Raw genomic sequence first — 23,356 nt, 5'->3', positions numbered from 1 at the left:
TTGAAATGTAAAGGTGTTGCAGCTGAGCATGGTCTGCAGAAAAAACATTGTTTGCTTTTTAATTAGCTATTACAATTACTACTCGATGTGCAAATGAAAAATTAAAACATTAAAATAAGCTGAAATTGCTGCTGCTATATACATGAGGAGTTCTGTCTCAGTTTGCTCAAAAAATGTCTGGTTAATTCCTATTTTTTAGCTTCTCAGATATTAAAGACAAAATGCTCACTTTCATTGAGGTCAAGATGTCCAGCTTTTTCTCACTGTAAAGGGCAAATAACTGCTGTTTTCTGTACCTCTAATTTCAGAAACTCAGTTAAAAACACACAGGTAAGAAAATATTTTAATACAGATATTTAGAGCGCTTATTACAATCAGATAATTTCTGAGACCAGAGAACATCCAAGTATTGCCCTTTGAATCAAATACTGACTTTCCCTTGAAAAACTTCCTATTATTTCTCAGAAAAATAATTTTGCAGCCCCCAGCAGCAGTCAGTATCACTTTATTAGTAAACATCAGTTGGTGTTTAGCAAAGACACACAATAATAGCTGGAGTTCCCTCTGTGCTAATGCTGCACTGGAAAGCTCTGCACGAAAGAAAGGTGAAAAAAGCCCTGGGGAATGGAAAGCTGTGTGATGCTTCCCATCCTGAGGGACATCCAGCTGCTGCTGAGTGTCCTGCGTTTCTCCTGAGGAACATTCCAGAGCTCACAGGTCGCTCTTCCCTTGGCCTGAACCACTTCTGCATGGCTGGCAGCAAGTCTCCTTCCTCCTCTGAGCATTCCCAACTCCTTCCTGCTCTGAGCATTCCCAGCTCTTTCCTGCTCTGAGCATTCCCAACTCCTGAAGGGTGATCTAGGAATTCCAACTCCTTCCTGCTCTGAGAATTCCCAGCTCCTTCCTGCTCTGAGCATTCTCAGCTCCTGAAGGGTTATCATGGAATTCCAGCTCCTTCCTGCTCTGAGCATTCCCAACTCCTGAAGGGTTATCTTGGAATTCCATCTCCTTCCTGCTCTGAGCATTCCCAATTCCTTCCTGCTCTGAGAATTCCCAGCTCCTGAAAGGTTATCTGGGAATTCCAGTTCCTTCCTGCTCTGAGCATTCCCAACTCCTGACGGGTTATCATGGAATTCCAGCTCCTTCCTCCTCTGAGCATTCCCAGCTTCTGGAGGGTTAGCTAGGAATTCCAGCCCGAGGATTCTCTTCTCCCTGACTGGGTAACCCAGAATTTGTGGCTGCAGTGAATGCTTTGTTTCAGGAATGATCCAGGCAGTCTCCACCAGCTTCCCCTGGAAGCACAACTGGAGCCTGGTGCCAGGCTGAGGGGAGAACCAACTCCCATTTCCCTTTTGTGTCTTTGGTAAAGCTAAAACCAAACAGGTAACAGCTAATTAAATAAAAAAAATCTCTGTAGCCATGTAAAACCACCAAAGAACTTTACAGTGTAATGGAATCTTAGCAGATGGAAGTAGTTATGGCCATTTCCAGAAAGTGAATCTTATTTTTCTGTGTTGAACATAGAAACTCGTTGATTTTTTGTACATTGCATGCATATGCAGCAACATACATTCATCATAAACTCAACCAAAGGGACACTTCTAAATTCTGTTCAGCAATCAATCTAAACTTGCAATCTGATAATCCTGTGATTAAACTGCCAAAATAAAAACAAGCCATTCTTCTACTTTCTAATATTATATGATAATACAAATACTATAGAAAAGCTGCATTATACAGGTGTGTCTTCCTGAAAAGTGTTCTTTGCAAAAAGGTCTCTGCCTTGAACAAAAACAAGTGAAAAGCTGCAAAGTGTGGAATGCTCAATAGCACGTATTGAAACAGAGCATCACATTAGATTAAGTCTGAAGGAATGAGTAGCCACTTCAGTTTGTACCCATAAAATTAAAGCCTTAAAATGGCACTAGAACTATGTATTCACCAGGTTAAGTTTCCTCTTTTCAGCTGTTATGTGAACGAGTGTATTTAACTGTTTCTCCCCATGCACATTCCTCATAATTAGAATGGAACTGTCTTACCATGGATAGAAAATATTCTTCTCCTTCCCAGATTAAACAAAAGATATATGCAAAGAATAATAACATAGTACAGAATATTCCTATGATCAGCTCCAAAGGCTGATTTGAATTAAACTTAATATTTTTTCATTGTTGCTTCCCCTATTAAAAACAGTGTGAAGACAACAGAGACTCCCAGAATATACCCAGATATCTTCCCCCAAACCTTTTCTTTTTCTTTATAAGCTATATTGGTTTTAAATCTACTATGAAAATAGTAGTGCCAGAAAAATCGACTAATAATGAAAAATTCTTCAGGTAAGTAGTTTTGTTCTTTTTTTTGTTCTTTTTAGGACAGAGATGCAGAGGAATACCGAGGAAAGATCTGCTAGTAATGATGTTTTCTTTGTTAACACTCCTTTGTGACCCAAATAAATTCTTCACTCCACATTCCTGTATTTGGAAAACAAATTGTACAGTACTCTCAGTGTAGACTTCAAGTCACAATTTACAATATCTAGGAAAAAAGACAAGAGAAAACAAATTAGTAACTTCATTAGCTCCAAATGCTTTCCAGAAAATAAAGTGCCCATTCTCTCCTCCTTTCCCTTGCTTACATTAGTACCCATGAACATTAGATCACAAGGATAGCAAAAAAGAGTAGAAATATCAATAAAACACAATTTTCAAACTGGGAACTCAAAGCTTGGTGTCTTAACCACTTCTAATTAGAGATACAAATAGCTACTGCTGCTGATGTTGAAATGTAGCCAAGCTCAGGTGCTCCTGAGTCAGGGTGTGCCCAGGATTATACATTCTTAGACAACTCCATCTTCAGTCAGTTGTGGCTGAAAAGTAATGATTTGGGAAAAAAAGTCATCAGACAGTAACCAATGGAACCCTCCCCTCATGTAAGAATTGTAGGACAATTCTGGGACATTCTGGGCTGCAGCATCCTCTCCTAGGCCTAATTTCAGCAAGATAGCTAGAGGCAAGTTTAAACTTTCCAGAGGATCTAAAGAAGCTAGGTATACAAGTAAGTGCTCCTTGAACAAACATCTGAAAATTCTTTGGGTTAGCTGACATTCATGGCTGAATCAGCCCTCAGAAACTCAGCATCTAAAGGAAAGGATTTATATGAAACAAAAAAGCTAATGAATACCTTCTGTTTCAAAGTGCAGCTCTTGAGAAAGTCAATATTATTTCACAAGAAATCTATAAAACAAACTGACAAGTACTACTGCAGCAGTCTCCACCAGTGCTTTAGTCAGTCTCCAACAGGGATTCTGAGCTGCCCTCAGAAAGAGCAGAGTGGAACTAGAATTGTCCTGTCTCTTTCTGTTGAATGCACAGGATCTCAAATTCCTGACTGTGGTCCTTGGAATTGGCCAAAAGCTGCGAGTAAGCCCAGAACGTGGAGCATTGCAACATCAGAGTTTAATCATTGCATTTATCTGCACTGATGTTCTCACAGCCTGTGAGTTATTATGAATTATTCACACTTTGAATAACTGATCCAATCAAACCTGTGCATGGTGTCCTAAAGCAGCCAGCTAAAGATACTGAGCTCACATCCATGGACAAAGGCTGCAAACACTCAAGCCTAGATTTTCTGCTGGGTTGTGACACCAGAGCCAGCGTGGGTTCGTGGCTCTTTATAAATCAGATGGCAAATGCTGGGTATGAAATGCAGAGTTAATGCCAAAGGCTGCAGGAAGGGTGCCTTGCCCCCACTGCAATCCTGCCTGTGTGTAACACTCAAAGTTTCCTCTTTCTGACCAGCAGCAAGGTGCAGAACCACTTTTTTGTTCCCAAATACAGAACCTCTCTTCTCAAAGAAGTAACTTGGTTAGGTCTTTGCAAAGACACCACCAGAAAAGAATTCCACAACCACAACAGAATTCCACAGAAGGGCTCAAAATAAAAGAAGCACGCTCCCAGAGAAAGATGGGACTTCCATTGCTACATGGGCTTCACCAACACATGCAACATTTTACTGGCTGCACGCTTCTAAAAGAGAAACTTGAGTTTGTCTTTGACACACCCATTGCAAGGAGGAATCTGAAAAAGCTCAAACTGCAAATGAATTCGTTAGAGACTCAGCAGATTAATGTTCCAGCGATTTTTAAAGTAAAAAGGTCACAGAAAGCTTTTTAAGACCTTTTCAATTATATTGTAAATAACCCAAATAAACTGTTGACCCCATAAAAATCATTGGTTTTCATACTAATTTATTTAACTGCATTCTTTTTTTTTTTTCCACTAAATATGTTTTTGATATTCTAAAGCACTTTTCAGCGCTCTATTTTTTCCTCAAGAACCTCAAAGAAACAGTGTAGGAATTCAAAGAGTATTTAGTGTACACATTTAGGGTAAGATCCTTTTCAATGCTCTTTTGCTCACTGGAAATTTTAAGTATGGGCATTGTGCCCAATGTAACAACACATAAAACAGATGTGTTTTTCCATTCACATCAGGCAGGAAGTTTCATATTAAGCATTTCAATAATTGCACAAGAAATGTCTTATATATGCTGAAATATCCTTATGGCTTGATTTACACTGGAAAAATTAGCTGTCCCCTAGAGCAATGAATACCTGAAAAATTAAATGCCATAAGAATTTTAAACCTCCATGGGGAGTAAGGGATCACAGATACTCTGTGTTTTACTTGGATCCCTCGATTTCACTGTTTCCCCCTTCTCACTTTGACTATTTCAGACATAAAGGTTTGTGATACCCTCACCAGTGGTTTAGTTAAGCATGACTGTGGATAAGAGTTCAAGCAATGAAAAGAAGTGAAAGAAAGCCAGGCTGGGTAGGTCCAGATTTAATGCCCAGGCTGGATCCTGAGCTGCATTATTGTGTGTGTGCTTGTCTCTGGGGCTGGGAGAACCTGGAGGCTGGCAGGGAGGGAAAAAATCCTGAATGGAGCAGAACCTGATTCAGTGCCTGAATCTCCAGGGAGTTGTGACTGCTGGAAGCAGCACTCTGACATGTCCCAGCTCCTCAGGGAACAGCAATCCAATACTGTGGCAGGAAAAGGCCGTGAGCACCATGGAATGTGATCCTGGAATTGGCCTTGGAGAGACACAGCCCCGCTGATCATCAGGGCAGGCAAGCAGCAGGAGCCCAGACACCATTCCTGGGGGAAGAGGAGGAGCTGCACACCCAGCTCCTGCATGGCAAGATGTGCTAACTGCAGGTACCCATCAACCTGGGGATCCAGGGCTCTGTCTCCAGCCCAAAAAGCTGGATTTGAACACTGTGTGTCTGAGAACCAAGAGGAGTGGAATCCCAGTGCTCCTCAAGTCAGCAGCAAAACATCTGCTCTCTAAAGCACATCCCACTGCCAGTCCCCAGCTCTGTATCCAATTCAATATGCATGGGCAGGTCCTGCATTCAAAGGCATGTGTGAGAACATCTGAAACATCTGAACATCTGAAATCCCCCTTCCACAGCATCTCCCTCTTTTGTGAAAAATCCTACAAGTTACTGGAATACCCAAGGTTTAGTGTGAAAATGTGAGATGGAGGAAAATGGGGCAGTTGGAGCAATTCACATCTGTCAGTGACCCCAATCACAACTGTGTTCTCTTTCTTTCAGGGAATATTGTATTTCTATTTGGCCAATGAAGAAAGGCAGCACTTTGAAAAAGCACATTTAACATACAGATTTCCTCGAGCACTACAAAATGTACCTTGCTTGCCTTTTGCTGTTGGATTAACTTAACCTTCATTTAGCCACACCATAAAATCTGGATCCAGCACAAATTTTTAAGGAGATACAAAAACAGTAGCATAGGTACCTTCTGGTCTTGGCTTTGGTTTTTCCAATCCACCATCCTGCATGAGCTCAAATGCAAAGGATACATTGACAACCTGGCAACACAACAAAGGCAGTCACTCTTGGGAACTCTGTACACTGCAAATGGTCAAGACAAGATATAGTTAAAGCTGAAGACCCAGTTATTCAGCAGGAAAAAATAGTCAGGGCTCTGTATATCTGCTCCTTGGAATCCAGACAATCCATTGTTTTGCTGATTCTGGGTGATGGTGGTCGCAGAAAGATAAAGGTAATTGAAAGTTAACATGAACTAACATAATTCTCAATAAAATTACTTACAAGTAAGCACAGCCCACCTCCTGCAAGTTCAAAAATTGGAACATGATGGCCCCTGAAGTGCTCTCGTCTTGAACAGACAGATGAATTGCCTGGACAGCTACAGACACTGATGTAATGCTGGTCTTAAATTGACACATTGTACATATATGCCTTTATGCTTCCAAAACCCATTAAACCTTTCCAATGTTAAATTCTTGGATTTTGGACACACAAAAAATCAGTCCTGTCATCAATGCTTGCGTGTAATCCTATATACATTAATGAATCCTATATACATTAATGAATCCTACATACATTAATGAACAGTAGGTCTCCTTCAATGACAGCACCACACAATGGCTGCCAAAATCTGTTAATACTTGCTAACCACCCCATCATTAATATAATTTTCTCTTACTGATTTTTTAAAATACTTGGAATGGCTGGACCAGTACGGTCCTTTCTTGATTTCAGCTGCTTGCATCAAACTTACACAGGAAAGTTTGTGTTATCCTTCTACAACCAGACATATTTATTTGTTTGTTATCCTTCTACATCCAGACATATTTATTTGTTTGTTTTTAACAGAAAAATGAAATCTAGTTACCTTTTGTTCAAAACTATCAGGAGTCAAGAAAAAGCTGTGCAGGGGAACAAAATAGCCTTCCAGGAGACCCATCAGCAGGACCAAGTACACTCCATCTGCAAACTATGGAAAAAAAAATACAGAAAAGTTTCTCAGTCCATTTTCTGGAAACTCTCTCAGTGCTTTGCTCATGGAACAATGGGGCACTGGAACAGGATTGCCCTGAGAAGGGGAAGCCCCAGGCCTGGAACTGAGCAAGGCTGGCTGGGGCTGTGAGCAGCCTGGGCTGCTGGAAGCTGTCCCTGCAGGAGGGCAGGAACTGGGTGATCTTTAAGGTCCCTTCCAACCCAAACCATTCCACATTTCTGTGGTTTTGTTCCAGATCTCTCACTCCTACCCAGTGGCACCAGGTCTGCCAGCAGCCCAGCACCTCCCTGAGGCAGGGGATTTGCTTCCAGCTGATGGAAATACATCTCTCATCTTAGGGATGATGTTTCAGGTAAATGCTTCAGGAGTTTCTAGGTGCATTTGAATGTTTTCCCCCAGAGTAAACAATGCAATAAGCAGAAATAGGGAATGCCCTTTTGAAAGCCTTGACACAATGATTTCTAGCTAAATCTTAATTGTACCTTCGGAAAAAATCTCTAACAGGTTGGTAGGCGCTTAAATAAAGCAGAGATTCCTAACAGCATGAATCAAGACATAAAATAAAGGCTGACCTGAAGACACCTGGGTGTTTTTGATAGTGCAGATCCCAGCCCCATCATTTTCTTATGATAACTGCTGGGATTGTTCACACGGGGAAGTATTAATAGAGCAGGATGAAGCTTTTCTTTTAGCTCCTCTTCAGCCAATTTAGCAGCTGAGAAGAAGAGAGAAGAGCCTGCAGCCCAGGATTTCTGGGGTGCAATCAAGCCTGCAGCCCAGCTGCACAGCTGCCTGTGCACTTGAGCAGCTTTGCTCTCCAGAATCCCAAATTTCCCCTCAATGGGGGCTTTGTGATCCCCTGTGGCTGCTGCAAAGGTGGGCAGAGAAGAACTGCACAGCATCCCTGCCTGCCCACAACACACAGCTCCTCCTCCTCACAGCACCCAGCAATTAGCTTTTATGCTAATGGAATTAACAAAACTGGTTTAGATGTTTAATTGGTGAGGGTCTTCTCTGCACAAAGGTATTTGGAAATGAAGGGTTTCCTGCTGAAAGAACATCCTGGAGCTCATTCAGTGGTAACTCAGTGAAGTTCCTGGATAAAGATGAGGACACGGTGCCTAACTCAGTGCAGCTACCTCTCCCCTCCAAGAAAGGCCACAAAATTCTACCTGCGTGTCCAGTTCAGTCACCTCCAAATTCAGTTTATTCAGATGCTTGTTCACAAAGGTGATGAGAGTCTGAAAGGTGAAAACAGTGCAATGAAGGCCTATTCAGCAGGGCAGCAGCTCAACACCAGCAGTATGAGCTCCACTCAGAGGAGAATCTGCACGAGTGAAGAGACTGCAACACAATCTCCAAGTTTGGAAACTGAAATGTGACATTAAACATTGTTTTTAAATTGCTTTTTGCAAGAATGAAGAACAGAAATAAAACGAATGTGATACATGTATGTATAAAAATACACTGTTAAAACACAGAAAACCCCCACATTTTTAGCAGACTATGGGGAAGTGGGTAATTGGACTCCACTCAAATCTGACAGCAGCCAAAATACTCCAGGGTCAGACCTCTGGCAGCTGTAAACTGGATATCTCCTTGGCATCAGTACAGTCAATGTGCCAGCTGGGCTCTACTCAACATACACTTTGTGAGAGCTTTTCTGATGGAAACTTTGATAACTTTACGTTGTTCCGTGCTCCAAAGTTAAGTTAATGCTGCTAAACATTAAATAAAATGTAACATTATAATCGTGACTTTGTGTATTTAAGCATAAAGCTTAATTGTATTTAATGTATGCAAAGCATTGGCAGCTATACATTACATCCCCCACACACTCAGCACATCCACACCATCTGACACACACAGCCATGCACACAAACACATTAGGTATTTTAAAAATAAAAACCTTCCAACCTTTTTCACTACATTGAGCTTGTCTGGGGCATGGTCAAACAAAGTGTCGAATGCATCTCGTTCTGAAAAACATCCAGGGCCATTAATATACTGAGCAGCAGTTGTTCCAGTGCAGAACAAACACATTCATGTGAGACAACACACTCAGCAAAATGGTTCAATACAGCCTCTGTACCCCAAGTACCAGGGAGTTTGCATCCTCCTCCCTTGCTGCCAGCTGCTGGGAACTTCTTCTCTGTTATTCACAAGACAGCATCATTTTCAGGTAGGATTTGGATTACCTAAGGACCCTGCTTCTCAAAAATGAGCAAAGAACAGTATCTTTATGGACAAATTCTTAAACAGCCAGAGGAACCAAATCATTTTCTGCAGAAGAACGTGACTTTACATCAGCCACTGCATCTACAGAGGAAGATCTGCCCCACAGGCCCCTGACTGCATTATCAAGGTCCTCAAGCAGGTCACACATCTGCAACACAATCCTTTGTACAGATGTTTTGGGTTATTCTCAGATGCAATTTTGGGCACTGGCAGCAAGACAACCAACCTAAGGCAGCATGGCTGGAGTGCTGTCACCTTCTGAAGAAAACAGAAAAATTTATAAAGGCACCAAAGCCTTTCCTGAGCAATTTCTGTTCAACAGTCACCTGAGTGACAGCAAATAGCCATTCATATCCCTCACTTTAGAGAAAACCTAAAGCTAGAGTAGATCCAGAGGCATTTGTAGAAGGCAGACTTTACACCAAGCAAGGCTCAGGTGAGTGTTTTCTGCTGGCCACCCTCAGTCCTGGCAGTGAGACACACGAGGCACAGGGCACTGCATGGGCTGCTGAACACTGACTCAACATCTTTAAAGCAGGCAGTGGATGTAGAATATCAATATTCACCAGCTGGCTCGTGATAAGACACCATTTCACGTCATTCTGGGAACTCATCATCATTAACACCACTGCAGTGATGTTCTGGAGGTTAAACCACAAAGCACATGCAAATTAACAAGTGCTGAAAAGCAATGAAATCTGTTTTAAAGATGGTCAGAGTGATTTTAATGGGTTTTCCCCCCTTTTGTTAACTGCCACAGCAGCCTGTGGTGTATATTTGCCAGGGCAACTTGAAATCCTCTCCTTCCTTGCCATTTGATCCAAGTGAGCAGCCAGTGCAGAACTCATGTACACTCTGGCTGCGTCAAGAGAAGAGACAAGAATCAAATGTACTCACCATGCCTTCCTGATAATGCCCTGTGGGAAAAACAGAAAAGAACAAAAGAGTTACATATCATTCACTTGCAGATACTGTCCCACAAAAAATCCCCAGCATGCATGGTAACATCTTCAGCTTGGGGAATACTGGAGGAGATTAATGGAATTAGGAGAATTCTGTGAATAACTTCACCAAGTTACTCCTGCTGAGGATCTGGGTTGGTCTGGAGTTTATCAGAATAATATCTCTTGGCTTCACCACAGTCTCACAGGTCTCTCATTCCCTACTTTGAATCAAATCACACCTTGCCTGAGTAAAGAAGGCTTTTTCACATTGATTTTGTGGAAACATTTCCCTCTGCTTTGAAGATGCATCTGCCACACCAACCTCAACAGAAACCCAGCCCAAACGAGGCTTGGGCTGGGTTCTTTAGGACTGCAGGATTTGGCTCCAGTTGATCCTCCAAGTAACTATCACACATGAATCCATACAGATTAATCATAAATCAGCAGTGCAGCTTCCCTCCATTCAATTAGAAACCAGGATATTCTACTGCTGCTCTCTTTTGGTTTGGAACAGCTTTCCTGTTCTAAAATGTTCAGTGAGGTGGCACATACAGGGCTTACCACCACCATTTTACACATCTAAAGCCCCACCTTTGGTTCCCCACCTGTTTCCTCCCCCTTTTGTATTTTTAGATGCTTGTTTGCAGCTCCTGAAAAGGCTAAAATGCAGTCACTGCCTGATGCATCATCTTCCCTGGAACCCCAAGCCTGAAATCTAAATATCAGCAAATGTTTGAGTTTCTGAGACACATCTGTGCTCAATTACTGGACTGCTGGCAATTGTGGTGTTGACATACTCGGTGTTACCAGTTATTTCCTCTTGGATTTGTCGAGACTGGAGGATTCCATCTCGTTTCTGGAAAAAGGAAAAAAAGGGACATTTTTCTCAGAGAAGTTTGATGCTGAGGGCAGCAAACATAATGTGATCCACAAACACAACTCGATAAGAAACCTGCAGAATAAGAACTTTTCTTACACCAATTTTCAGTAACACAATATTTTACCATGCAAGTATTTCAGAGAACTCTTTTATACATTAACAAGAAACCCGAAACTCCACCTGTAGAAGGAAGTATTTCTTTTCCTTTCTCCATTGTTCTTAATTCACTTTTCTTTTAAAGGCCCCAATTCAGCGAGCCATTTGAAACACCCAAACACATATGTAAGTATTTTAGTGGAGGTATGTCTAGGTGAGCAAAATTAAGCCCTGTATTTCAATGAACAGCTTGGCAGGTGGTGCCCAGGATTCTCTTCTGCAAAAATCTTCCTCCCAGGCTGTTTGTTCTGTCTGCCCTGTTCATACTCTGGTTTTTGGTGCTTTTTTCCTTTCTCTGCAGACAAAGAGCTCTGACAGGAGGCAAAATGGAGCTTCCATTCCCACTGGCAGCCTGCTCCAGCAGTGCCCCTGATGTTCTGCAGATGTTCTGCAGCTCTTTCCTGCAGGAGCTGAGGGGGCTCTGTCCAGAGCCTGTGCCCAGGAGCCAACTCCAACCACTGCTCTTTGACTCAGCTGCAGAATGAAGCACTGGGAAGAGTTTGACAATGTTTCAGTTTGCTGATCACACTCATCTGGGGCTGCAGTAAATACCACACATATGTTTTGCCTCTCTCTGTGTTCTCTCTGTCAATTCTGTTCGCTGGTATTACCAAAAATTCACAGTATAGAGAGAAAAAGTCGGGGAAATGCTGACAACTCCATTTAAAGTCTAGACATTAGGCAATTACTCATGATTCCTCACTCCCTGTCATACAAAGAAATGAGAAAAAAAAGATTTATGCTGGGCCTAGACTCATCTTCTATGTGGGAAAGAGAAAAGGAGAAAAACCTTTTAGAAAAGACCTTCATGACATGTGAATTGGGGACTCCTTTTCCCTTGGAGAAGGCAGCACATCCCTACCCGAGGCAGTCCTCAGTGTGTGATGTGATGTGCTGAGGGCACAGCCAGGCTCCTCTATTCCTTCTACACTGCACTGCTAAAATCTATTTCTTGATTTATTTTTCCTTCTACACTGCATTACCAAAATGTATCAAGAAATACATTTATTTCTGCAAGAAAAGCTGAATGTGGCCCTGGGGGTGACTCCAGACTGGCACTTGGAGTGATGTGAACTCTCCTTTCAGCCAGATGACAGTTTTGGGGGTTTTGTGCTGGTTTTAAAGTCCTGTTTGTGAGTATCTTGCACATGGTAAAAAATGCATCGAGGGAGGACCTTGGAGCACTCCAAAGGCAGAGGGGAGTACAGGGTGTTGTGTACAGGAGGAGGGGGCACAGAACAGCTGCAGAGGCACTGCCTGTCACACAGATTTGAACAAAAAGGACAGAATTTAGGGCTATCTCCATGTCCAGCCTCCAGTACCCACTGAAGTAACTTCAAGTCACAGCCTGGTTCGTGCCAGCTCAGCCTGGAATTCCTCTCTGTTTGGTATTTTTGTTTATTCTTCCCTTGCTGCAGGTTGAAAGGAAACTTTTATTTCCTCCTCATGATGGCTCTGCCATGCCACTGATGCCTTGTGCAGCAAGGTGCTCCCATCTCCCACAGGGGCTGAGCATCACAGCAGGGCCAGCTGCAGTTTTCACTGATCACACTGGGAACGTGGGAGCACAAAAAGGTTCCTAATGCTCTTCACCTGCTCTCTGCAAGCACACAAAAACTGCCCAAAATATACTCCTGTACTGCTATTAAAGATATTTCCCTTTCTGATGAGCTGCAGATTTATAGATAGCAAAACAAAAACATCTGCACCTTAATCCTGATGTTGACAATAACAACAGAAACAAACAAGAAAACCCAAACCAAAATGATCCCAAGCCCTTGTTTTGGGTCTGGCACCTGAGCACCAACACTGATGGGATTTCCACACTGCCCAGACACAACGTGCATCCCCTTACTTGACCAGCACATGTCAAGACAGACCTTCCTACACCTTTGATTTGTAAAGAGACAGGCAAATTCCCAAAGGGATGGACCTTAGAACACTGGTCTTAGCAACTATTGTGAGGTTTGTCTTGTACTAGACAGAGAATGACACAACATTCCTAAAAATACAGAGAGCTGCTACTGCCCAGCCTGCTCCTTTCCTTAAAAGCAACAGTAGCTAAAACTGAAACAAGAAACTATAAAAATCAACATCAACTGTTTGAAAGTCACTGAGAAATGAGGCACGAATCAAGATCCCCCATTAAAAAGAAAAGCTGGACATGCATTCCAGTGAGGACAGAAGACCTTGGTGAACAGGCTTGGCATTTTCTCCCCTCACAGCTGAAAGACTTCACAGAAGGCCCTGAAGATATTCCTAATCACTTGCCATTTAAAATTGCCAACTACACCTAAAACAAAACAAAAAATAATCTGAAACTGGGGTAGCACATCTGGAAATAGAAAAGATCTCTTCTTATCTCCTTCTGTGCCAGCATTTTTATGTAACTGAGAGCCAACTGCTTAATTTCCCCCACAAAGTCCCAGTCTGAAAATCTGGCCATTATTTGGATTTTTGCCTGTGTCTTGTTCCAACTCATTTCACCTGGAGGACCACATTTCATAACTGCCCCACCAACATGAAATGCAGAATTATTCTGGAGCTTGAAAGAACAAATACATTTGCGGCAGGTTCAGAGGAGACTTCATTGGAACCTGGAGGCAAAGCTGCTCCAAAACATTTCAGACCTTCCCAGGTAGTGAGAGCAGTGATCTCTGATTAAAGTTGTGGTTTACACACTCATCTAACCTCAATCATTCCCTAGCTTTGGCTAAGTGCAGTTTATGCACCCAAGAACGTGCTGAAGCCAATCTGGCTGCTCTGCCAATGCATTCTTACACTCTCTGACTTCCATCTCTTGGACACAAACAATTTTCATCTGACCATTCCTGAATGGTAGAAATTCATCATTTTTAAGAAGAGGCAAAATGATGACAAGGCCCAGCTCTCCAAAAAAGCTCTCAGTCATTTCAGTAGATAGGATCACACAAAGCCTGGGCTTTGTTCAAAGTTATTTATTCTACTGGTAAGGCAGGAAAAGAAAATAGTAGAGTAGCTACAAAAGGTCCAACTATCACATTTTTTTCCTAAACCAGCTTAAACCCAGATTTGGTATCACTCTCATTGCTAACAGCTTTTGTACAAAACAGCCAAAGGAAACAAGCTTTCAGAAGAGCTCGGCTGATTACCTGCTGGACATGAGCACATTTTCTGTTTCACAAATATCTTTCTTTTCTATTTCAATAAACTGCATCCAGCCAGCACAGCAACCCTCACATTTTATGTGTTTCTATGCCTAGCAAAATCATGAAATGAATTAAGGGAGTCATTCTTAAAAGAGTTCATAAAAGTACTTTGTTCTTTCATTTCTGTCTCTCTCCTGTTCTCTTTATCGAACCACACCCAGCAGAATTTAAAACCAGCTACTGCAGAGTCTGTAAAATTTCCCTAGGCTCGATTACAGAATGCAGGAGTGCTTGGAACATGAAGTGTGCAAGTCTGACCACTAAATTAGGCTTTAGGATCTGCTGATGGCTGATTAAAACTCGTGTGAGCTCAAAGGGAACACGATGCATGATATAGAATCAGTCCCACAGGACGTGAAAGACAAATTTATAAAAATAAAAAACCTCACCCACCTTAAAATAAAAATGAGAAATGTCTCAGACAATTCCAGCAAACACTGGCCCCCATCCCCTGGTAACAGGAATCAGCAGAGCTCTGGAGCTCCACTGACTGCCTTTCACCAAGGTCAGGGTCTGCAGGACAGAATCTCCCTCACCATTACTTGGATTTTATTCTGCTGTGACTGCTTTCCCTGCAAAGCACTGGCACCTGAGCTGCAGCTGTGCAACTAAGAGTGAGCCAGATTCTCCCACCACTTATTGTTTTAAATTGCTTTATCTGTACTGACTTCAGTGGATTTGCTGCTGAGCTACATCAGCCTGTTTAACAAGAGGACAATTATGCCCACTGATTTCACCTGGAATTTGTCTGGAGGTATGGAATGACAGCAGAGGTTCTGGTTCTTTCTTTTAGAAAAGAAATTTTTCTCATTTAGTTTTTCACCATAAAGATGCCCTGCTTACTGCACTCCAGATTTCTTAAGCTGGTTTTGGTGGAGCTTTGAGATAAACCAGTGCAAATAATACATTTATAATAGCCAAAGGAATTATGTTCCTTTGAAGCCCTGGACACAGAAGTGCAGATTCTCAGGGATCCTCCTTCATCATCTGTAGAGAAACCCCTGAAGCAGAATCTGAGTCAGTGAGTCACTGCCAGACATCAGCGACACACTTACCAGAGACCCTCCTTCACATTTCTCCCTAAGCTACAAAACTTGTCCTATTTGAATTCTAGGAGAGAATGTTTACTTTCTCAGATCTGTCTTGCAGATTTTCAGCCACACAAAACTTGAGCAATAGCTCTTTCAACCAGTTACTTCAGGGTAACATCAGTTCAAAGACAAAAATAAAGACAGTTGCAGTGTGAAAAATAAAGGCAAAGTTAATTGGAGAGAAAGAAAAGCAGATTAAATGGGAAGAGGCCAAATAAGATAGAGAAAGCACAAGTTCAGCTGAAAGAAAAATGATGAACAGAAAAACATGAAGAGTTTCAATGGATGAGGCTCTAATAAGGAGACTGACAAAAGATTTAGTTGACGGGGATTTTTTTGCATGCTTTTGAGAAAACCAACACTGCAATCAGACTAAATTAGCATGCACAGGGCTGAAAAAGAATAGTTAGTCACCTAACATGAATGTGAATGTAATAAACAGTGACAATTCATCATTCAGTGCCAAGAACGATTTGAATCTCTACACAAGTGAGAAGAGCGTCAAAAAATGGGGAAAATAATAATTCTAGAGATGGTACCGGGTGATAAACACATTCCAACAACAATAATGTTTCATATATTTTTAATGTCACAGTCAGAGTAAGATGCTGTGAGGCACAGCTCAGTCTGGGCCAGCACTGGTGCCTTTTTCTGGTTGAGGTCAGCAGGGAAGATGCTCCTGTGTTCCCTGCCAGCCAAAGCGTGCTCACCCAGCCAGAAACTGCATTTTTCAAGAAACCCCTCAGGCAACTCCACAACACTACCAAGAGCTGTTCAGGGCTCCCTCTTACCTGCACAACAACCACCTGAATGGACACGTGGTCAGGGAGTCGGATTGGTGCTCGGAAATACTGAGACAATGCAACCAGAAGGTGAAGTATGGCCACCAGACTTTTAGCATGAACAGCTGAAATAGACATTAAAAGCACAAGTTACCAACTGCAAAGTAACCAGGGCACAGATTTGTACTTCTGCTTAGGATGTAGGGATTATGGGATGCTTTTCCTCTTGCCACCTGGAGCCAGGGGTGCTTTTAAGGAGTCCCATCTGTAGTGGTCTCCTGCAAGATGCGTCAGCACCAATGCTCTGCAGCACGTCTGGATGCCACAGGCTTCTGGAGATGGAACTCTACAGCTAATCCAAAAACCAGATTTTATGTACGACAGTTTAAGTGCTGTCTCTGCATTCTCCTTGCCTCTCTTTTATTCCCTTTATTTCAATAAGGATTTATGGACTATCAGAAAGATATTTTTGTACTCATAACATGCACTTATTCATTTTTAAGTGTCACAATGTCTGCAGGATGATAAATGAGCCTGTTTTGGCACAAGCCTTAAGCAATAGCTTATTAAACTCAATGACTCAAACATTCCTCATGAAGTTGTTCTGGTTCTGTTATTGAAGCTTTTTTGCAGCAGGTTTCAAACATGGGTAGTTAACACTAACACAACTTACAAGACATCAAAAGCCAAACTGTAGGAAATCCTTGATCAAGTATCAAATCATTGGCATGAATGTGGATAATTTCCAATCCTTATTATTGCCTTTCTTCTTCTTCTACTCTGCTTTAGTACTCCTAAAAGATCTTTGACTCTGCAGTGCACTTGGGTTTCTTGTACTTGAACTAATCATGAAGTACTGCCTTCCTGCACTGCTGAAACACGATCAGATTCCCTAAAATACCCTTCTTCACAATCCTGCAGTGCAAGTCTCAGCTCTGCCATGGAGATACACACTCAGGAAAATGTGGCACTGCTGGCAGAGGCTGCTGGAGTGCTCAGGGATGAGCTGCTTCAGCAGAACACCACCAAGATACCAGAGTGTGTGCCACAGCTGGGCCCAGCTGCTGCTGTCTCTCCAGCTCTAAAACACATGTAAAACATTACATTAAAGCTAGAACTTAAATTGTCAGGCTGTTCCAAACACTCTGCCTCCAGCTGCACAACAGAGAATGGAAAGAAAACTCGGGGGAGGTTGGAAAAAGGAGGGGACAAAAAATTCAGCAGGACCACAGAAAGGGGAAAGTCAAATTGCCAAATGTTCACTCTTCCTCCCTCGAGATATTTCTCTCCTTCTTACTAATTAGTTGTGAATGGAACAGGATACAAAACTGCTCAGCACAAGACAGGTACAGGAGACAGGGAAAATGTCATGTACTGGTCAAGGATTCACCAACATGAAATGATTCTGAAAACCAAACTTAAAACAGATTAAGAGGCCTAATTTCCTAAATCTGATAACCTGCTCTGTGCAATACATACTGTGAAGTGTCTTGTGTTGGGCCTCTGAAGGCATTTCTATTAGATACTGCTATGTTCATTCTTAATACAACAGAACAGGAAGGGTGCAGAACTGGTCTTGATGAGAGTTTTATAATCAAAACTGGTGGTTCAGACTCAGCCTGAAATGGTCAGAAATATTACTCATATCTCTGTTGCAAATTCCACCCACAGTTCTTGGGCCTAACTCTCCTAATGTCCATCCACTGCTCTCTGTTTCAACAAAGCAATTTAGCAACTCCAGACTTCAGCTGGCAGGCACATGGACTTGAGAGCAAAGCCACCACACCTGGATGGACCTGAGAGCAAAGCCACCACACTTGGATGGACTTGGGAGCAAAGCCACCACACCTGGATGGACCTGAGAGCAAAGCCACCACACTTGGATGGACCTGAGAGCAAAGCCACCGCTCTTGGATGGACTCTGAGGACACCTAACTCAAACTGAGGGCTGAGCACCAATAGAGAGGGTGGAGTGGCACATCTGGCAGTGCCCTTCAGAGCAGTTCCTACCATAAATCCCAGGTTTCAGCCCTCCCTTTCTGTTGGATATTTCAGAATTCCAGGTGGCACCTACGAATCCCCAGCTGTCACCAAATGAGAACAGTATAGCAAACAAAACTTACAGTCAACATTCCACTTGATGCTTCTTGGAGGGAGTTTAAGGGTTTCATTGATCTTCTCAAGCACTGTCTGTAGCTTCTGTTTCTGAGCAATTTCAGACTGAGTAACTTCTGCAACATTCAGCTTCTCACTTTCAAGCTTCTCTGAAGTGATAGAAGAAAGAAATGGAGGAAAACCAATTGTCAGCTCCATGAAGAACACAAAGACATTCCATACACCCAGAGGTACATTCAGGAGACATCAGACTTGCTTATTTTCTAAGTTTTTTTACCCCAGAGCCACTTTCCCTCCACACTTCTGAGCTGCTAGAGGTGAGTTCCCATTTTGCCTTTAGGTGCACACTGCCAAGGGGAAGGCCAAGCACTGCTCTGTGCCACACCACTGGCTGACAAACATTTACTACAAATCCCTTTAGGCAGCACCAGATAAAGATTATTCTGCATGCAAGCAGGCCATCAAAGCTAGGAAACAGACACCAACTTTCAGATTTAATTCATCAGTCTCAGCCTCCCAGCTTCTACCTCGGACACAGGAGATAAAAATTTTACTTGGCCTATTAGTGATAAAACAGAAGTGATTCCATATTCATAGAGGCAGAGGATGCATCAAAGAAAGGCCAGCAAGTTTTCATGAAAACAGCTAAAACCTCAGGCAATTTCTCTTTATGAAACCACAGCCATTTTCTGCACTCCAAATTTGTAGTAGATTTTAAAATAATTTATGAACCAGTTTGTTACAATTAGTACATTGCTGTGTATATACATACATGGTTTATTGTTTACCCTTAAAGAGCAAGCAATGAAAATATAGCAGCACCAGAAACAAAATGCTTGGTCACTTACCAATTGACTTCTACAAAAGAATATCTTGTTCAGAGATATCTTATTTGGTAAGAGCTGATCTTGTTCCCATCAAAGCCAACTGAGTATTTCCCCAAAGGGAGTGAGCCTGAACTACCAACATAATGACTATCCTAAGAGTTCTGCCCAAGAGCTGCCATCTCCTAGTCCTGCCTGAGAGCTGCCATCTCCATAGGCTTCTTTTGCCTCCTCAGAAATCAGTCTGTGCAAAGTCTCACCACAAGACTGAAGATTTAGTAATCAGAGACCTGATCCACAAGGAAATAAGGGCAGTGGAAAAGATTCCTCTGAAGCCAATAAATGCTGGATCACTAGATGCATATTTAGAGTCAGGCTGTGCCTACTGCACATTTTTTGGATTTTGGGTGAAGTCACTGGAGGTCTGCCCATGACCATCCAATTGCTCAGTCTGGGCACATCCAGTCCATCACAGTATATTCAATAGCTTAACCATTCATAGAAGGGAATAGTCTGTGAAGTCTTTATTAGAAGTGCTCACATGATGTTTCAAGACTCATTTAGGATACTGGTAAGAAATTTACTGGAGACTTTATGAGCTGTAATAACTAAGAAAATGGCCTTCAAGCCAACAGTGTAAAAAGCACATGCCAACTCTGCATTAGCAGTTTCTTTTCCCTATCTGTTTCTCAGCTGAAGCTCAGTTTGCAGTCCACTGGGCACCATTACCTCAGTCATGTTAAAAGCCAGACATCAAACCAGAAAGAAATTCCAACTTTCCAGAGGAACCCTGCGACGTGAACAAACTATAGCATGGAATGAGCAGAGATTAAAAACATCCACCACGCTCCTGAGAATGCCTCCAAACTTACTTTCCACTCATAACAGGGTGAAGTTTGCAGCCCATGTGCAGATAATAAATGTAATTGGGGTGAATGCTGTTGCCAGGACAAGATCCCTGGCTGTGCAGCAGCCCAGGCAGACTCTGTGCTGCTCCCATCACACTGCACTGGGGCTGCACACACAGCCCAGGGGGCTCAGGACACAGTGCTATTTTTATATATTATATTTTTATATCATACACAATATTTTTACATCCCCTAGTGGCACAAATGTAAGATGATTCCTGGGCAGGAACAGGAACACTTATTGACAAAGCGCCTCAATGCCGCGCACGTGGCTTTTTTCTTACCGAATAATTTCTGCAGTACTTGTCCATCATACAGGTCTTCAGCCAAGTCTTTCACAATAATCCTCTCTCCTACCAACACATCATTAATCCAGTCAATTAATACCTATGTGGGAAACACAAATTTGGCAGTATTATGCACTATTCACTTGCAATTTAAAACACATGTCGTTTCTCTTAGCAGGAAGAATACCAAAGCTGCAGTGGCTCCAAATGCAGCCTGACAAACCTGCAGGAGCAAACAGGAAAGACACAGGGAGACTCATCTGAGGGGGCTGTGCCAATGCACCACAAGGTCTAGACAAACACTAACTGATGCAGTGTTTTCTGGAGTGAAATCTTCCCTTGCTTCCAGTAGCATTTTAACACCTTACCATGAAGCAAAAGGCACTGAAGTTGATTTTAATGATGTGTCCTGCTGGAGTCCAAACCCCAAGAATCCCAAAGACAAGGGAAAGCCAGTGTGATCTAAGGTTGGGGATCTTAGACTCTGGACTCAGGATTTTAACAGAAATTTTGAAGTCTCCCTGTGCCACATCTAGAGAAAGATACTGGCACAAATGACCTCCCCATCTCACTGGGATGTACACACCCTGTGGTTCCAACTAATTCACATCTAACTCCTGCTTTGAAGTGCTCAAGTGAAAGAGGCAGGGATGGCATTAAAAAATAGTTCCACTTCCCTGAGAGGGTTTACATGCTTTCATTACCTTCATCAGTTCTTGTAATTTTGGATCATTTCTTGAATTTGGATCCACCATTGTTCGGACTTCATTTTCCTCTGGAAGGTTTAAAAGAAAAACATTAGAAACTATCCCAGGCACAACACTTCATTTTACACCAGGCTTTCACGTTGAGATGTAAAATTGCTGTGAATTACCTAGCATAGTGTCCTCGGGGTCTAGTTCGAATGGAATGGGACTGAGAGGTAAGTTAATGGCATTTATTCCTTCTTCCTGTAATTCAGACACTAGGAAATAAAAAAAAAAAAGAAAAGCTTGGTCAAATTTCAATTTAATTTTACTTACTATTTCACTCTCGCTAAAAGTAGCATTAATTGTCTTAATTTCTTTATAAGAACACGACTCTATTAGATAAGCCACTGGGTGTAATTACAGCAGGAAAGTAAAGCTAACAGAAATGAGAGGCCCAGCCAACAAACCTTTACTTGTATGAGAACATTGTTCGTGGATAATCGTGCTGGAACCAACACAATTACCTCAAATCTCTTCCAGGATATGGCCCATTGTCCTCAAATTTTTAAAAGGCTCACTTGCATGTTAATGGTCGTGACATTTTAACACTAATGAATCTTTTCAGCTGAGGGAGATGGTTATTGCTGGCAGTGTCACCGAGGCTCTGGAGCATATCCTGGGGCAGAGCTGGTGTGGCCCAGGCAGGAGTTCCCAGGCTGAGGAACCATCCCAGACCAGAGGTGCAGCTGCAGCACAAGGCACATTCTGCTGCTGATGCTGCTGGGGCTGCAGTGCCCAGCTGGAGCAGCCTGCAGGATGCTCCTGCCCTGTGCTCTTGGCCTTTCAGGGCAGAAATCACAGCAGCAAGACACAGTGTAGGATGCTGAGAGTGTGGAGTCCACACAGGCTGAGAAAGAACTTGGACAAAGAAATGGGGAAGTAATCTGAGACCCCACAGTTTGGAGATGCCAGCAGGAGCCAGGAGATATGGACAAGGTCTTACTCAAAGTCCCCAAATTCTGTAAAAATCAACGTTCTTGAGAAGAAAGGAGCAGAAGGATCCAGAGAATGTTGTAAAGGGAAGCCTGACACTCTTCTGTCCCTGGTACAGGCCAGAGCAACTCCATTCACTCCTCTGGCTGACCCAAACTTTATAGGATGCAGAGACAAAACCCTTCCTTCACTGCCCAAACACACCTCCCTGGCAGAGGGCAAGAAGCCCCAGCAAGCCAGCACACAGCCCTGAGCAGGGAGGGATCCAGGACAGGGATCACACCAGTTTGTGCCCTGCTCTGTGAACAAGACAAGGGATCCAGGACAGGGATCACACCAGTTTGTGCCCTGCTTTGTGAACAAGACAAGGGATCCAGGACAGGGATCACACCAGTTTGTGCCCTGCTCTGTGAACAAGACAGCAGTGCAAAGCTGATTTACCAAACCAGGAAAGGGGCTCACTGTCTCATCCATGACCAGTAAGAAATGCTGCTTTCCATTTCCAGGGCACACACCTTGAACAGGGCTGGTTGTCAGCTCATCTGTCCCAGCCAGAGTTTAAACTTCAACAGCTTGATCCAACAATCCTACATACAGCCTAAAGGTTCAGGCTGTCCACACCTTCTGACATGTCCTGAAATATCTGATTTATGTGCAGATGCAAGATTCACTAGCCAGCAATTCAGATTTGTCAGCTGATGCTTTCCTCAGCTTATTCTGAAAATTACAGAGACAATTTGGTTTTTAAGAAAACAGAGAAGTCCTCTGAAGATTCTGTCTTGTCTCTGCTCTCATGTCTGCCTCATAAATCAGCTTTACTTCCTTGGTGCAATAAGCAGAGCTAAATTTGCATGAGCACTGTGATAATCAGTCAGCTGGTGTGATAAAACAGGACTTTGAAATTTCCAGGTATTTTCTACTCCCCATGAAATGTTTTGTGGTCTGCCATGTGAAATGTTTCTGTGCACACTTCAACAATCTGTGTAGCTGTATCCAAGCATCCATGTAAGACTGGCAGCAATAATGGCTGCTAGATCACTTATTGCTTTTAGTGGTACAAAAAATAACTGAAAAACCCACTACCCTCAACACTGAACCCGTAACTTCACTCCACACACTCACCCTGCTTATTTATCTGCAGCACACAAACACTGAGCAGCTCTGGAGAAACAATGCTGACAATAATAGTTCCCTCGGTTGTTGTATATTCTCCAGAACTGATGGCTGAAAGCAATGCACCAAATGAATCCCTCATGTAGCTCCTCTGACTTCTGAGGAGCTACAGCAAGGATGAAGCTGGCCTAGGATGTACAGTCTGGGGAACTGCTTGCACTTACTGGCAATTGTTGAAACTGCCAGCACTCCTTAGAGAAAATCACTGCTGGTTTCATTAACCTCTTTGATATT

General features: G+C 42.6%; 1 protein-coding gene across 3 annotated transcripts in view; it reads right to left on the bottom strand.

Annotated features, from left to right (window-relative positions):
• Nucleotides 1-2,397: 2,397 nt before the first annotated feature.
• PARVA (parvin alpha) overlaps nucleotides 2,398-23,356 on the bottom strand; it is a 57,325-nt gene continuing 36,366 nt past the window's right edge. For all 3 annotated transcript variants that reach the window (XM_058845214.1, XM_058845221.1, XM_058845230.1), the window contains 12 exons: nucleotides 21,142-21,231; nucleotides 20,972-21,042; nucleotides 20,265-20,367; nucleotides 18,257-18,397; nucleotides 16,143-16,258; nucleotides 10,834-10,892; nucleotides 9,990-10,009; nucleotides 8,772-8,833; nucleotides 8,027-8,095; nucleotides 6,729-6,830; nucleotides 5,826-5,898; nucleotides 2,398-2,535 (listed from right to left, as the gene is read on the bottom strand). In XM_058845214.1, coding sequence (XP_058701197.1) covers nucleotides 2,459-2,535; nucleotides 5,826-5,898; nucleotides 6,729-6,830; nucleotides 8,027-8,095; nucleotides 8,772-8,833; nucleotides 9,990-10,009; nucleotides 10,834-10,892; nucleotides 16,143-16,258; nucleotides 18,257-18,397; nucleotides 20,265-20,367; nucleotides 20,972-21,042; nucleotides 21,142-21,231 — 983 coding nt within the window. In that variant the 3' untranslated portion in view covers nucleotides 2,398-2,458. The remainder of the gene's footprint in view (nucleotides 2,536-5,825; nucleotides 5,899-6,728; nucleotides 6,831-8,026; nucleotides 8,096-8,771; nucleotides 8,834-9,989; nucleotides 10,010-10,833; nucleotides 10,893-16,142; nucleotides 16,259-18,256; nucleotides 18,398-20,264; nucleotides 20,368-20,971; nucleotides 21,043-21,141; nucleotides 21,232-23,356) is intronic.

The sequence above is a fragment of the Poecile atricapillus genome, chromosome 1, assembly GCF_030490865.1.
Source record: "Poecile atricapillus isolate bPoeAtr1 chromosome 1, bPoeAtr1.hap1, whole genome shotgun sequence".
Taxonomy (NCBI): domain Eukaryota; kingdom Metazoa; phylum Chordata; class Aves; order Passeriformes; family Paridae; genus Poecile; species Poecile atricapillus.
This window is presented reverse-complemented; position numbering and strand designations above follow the sequence as displayed.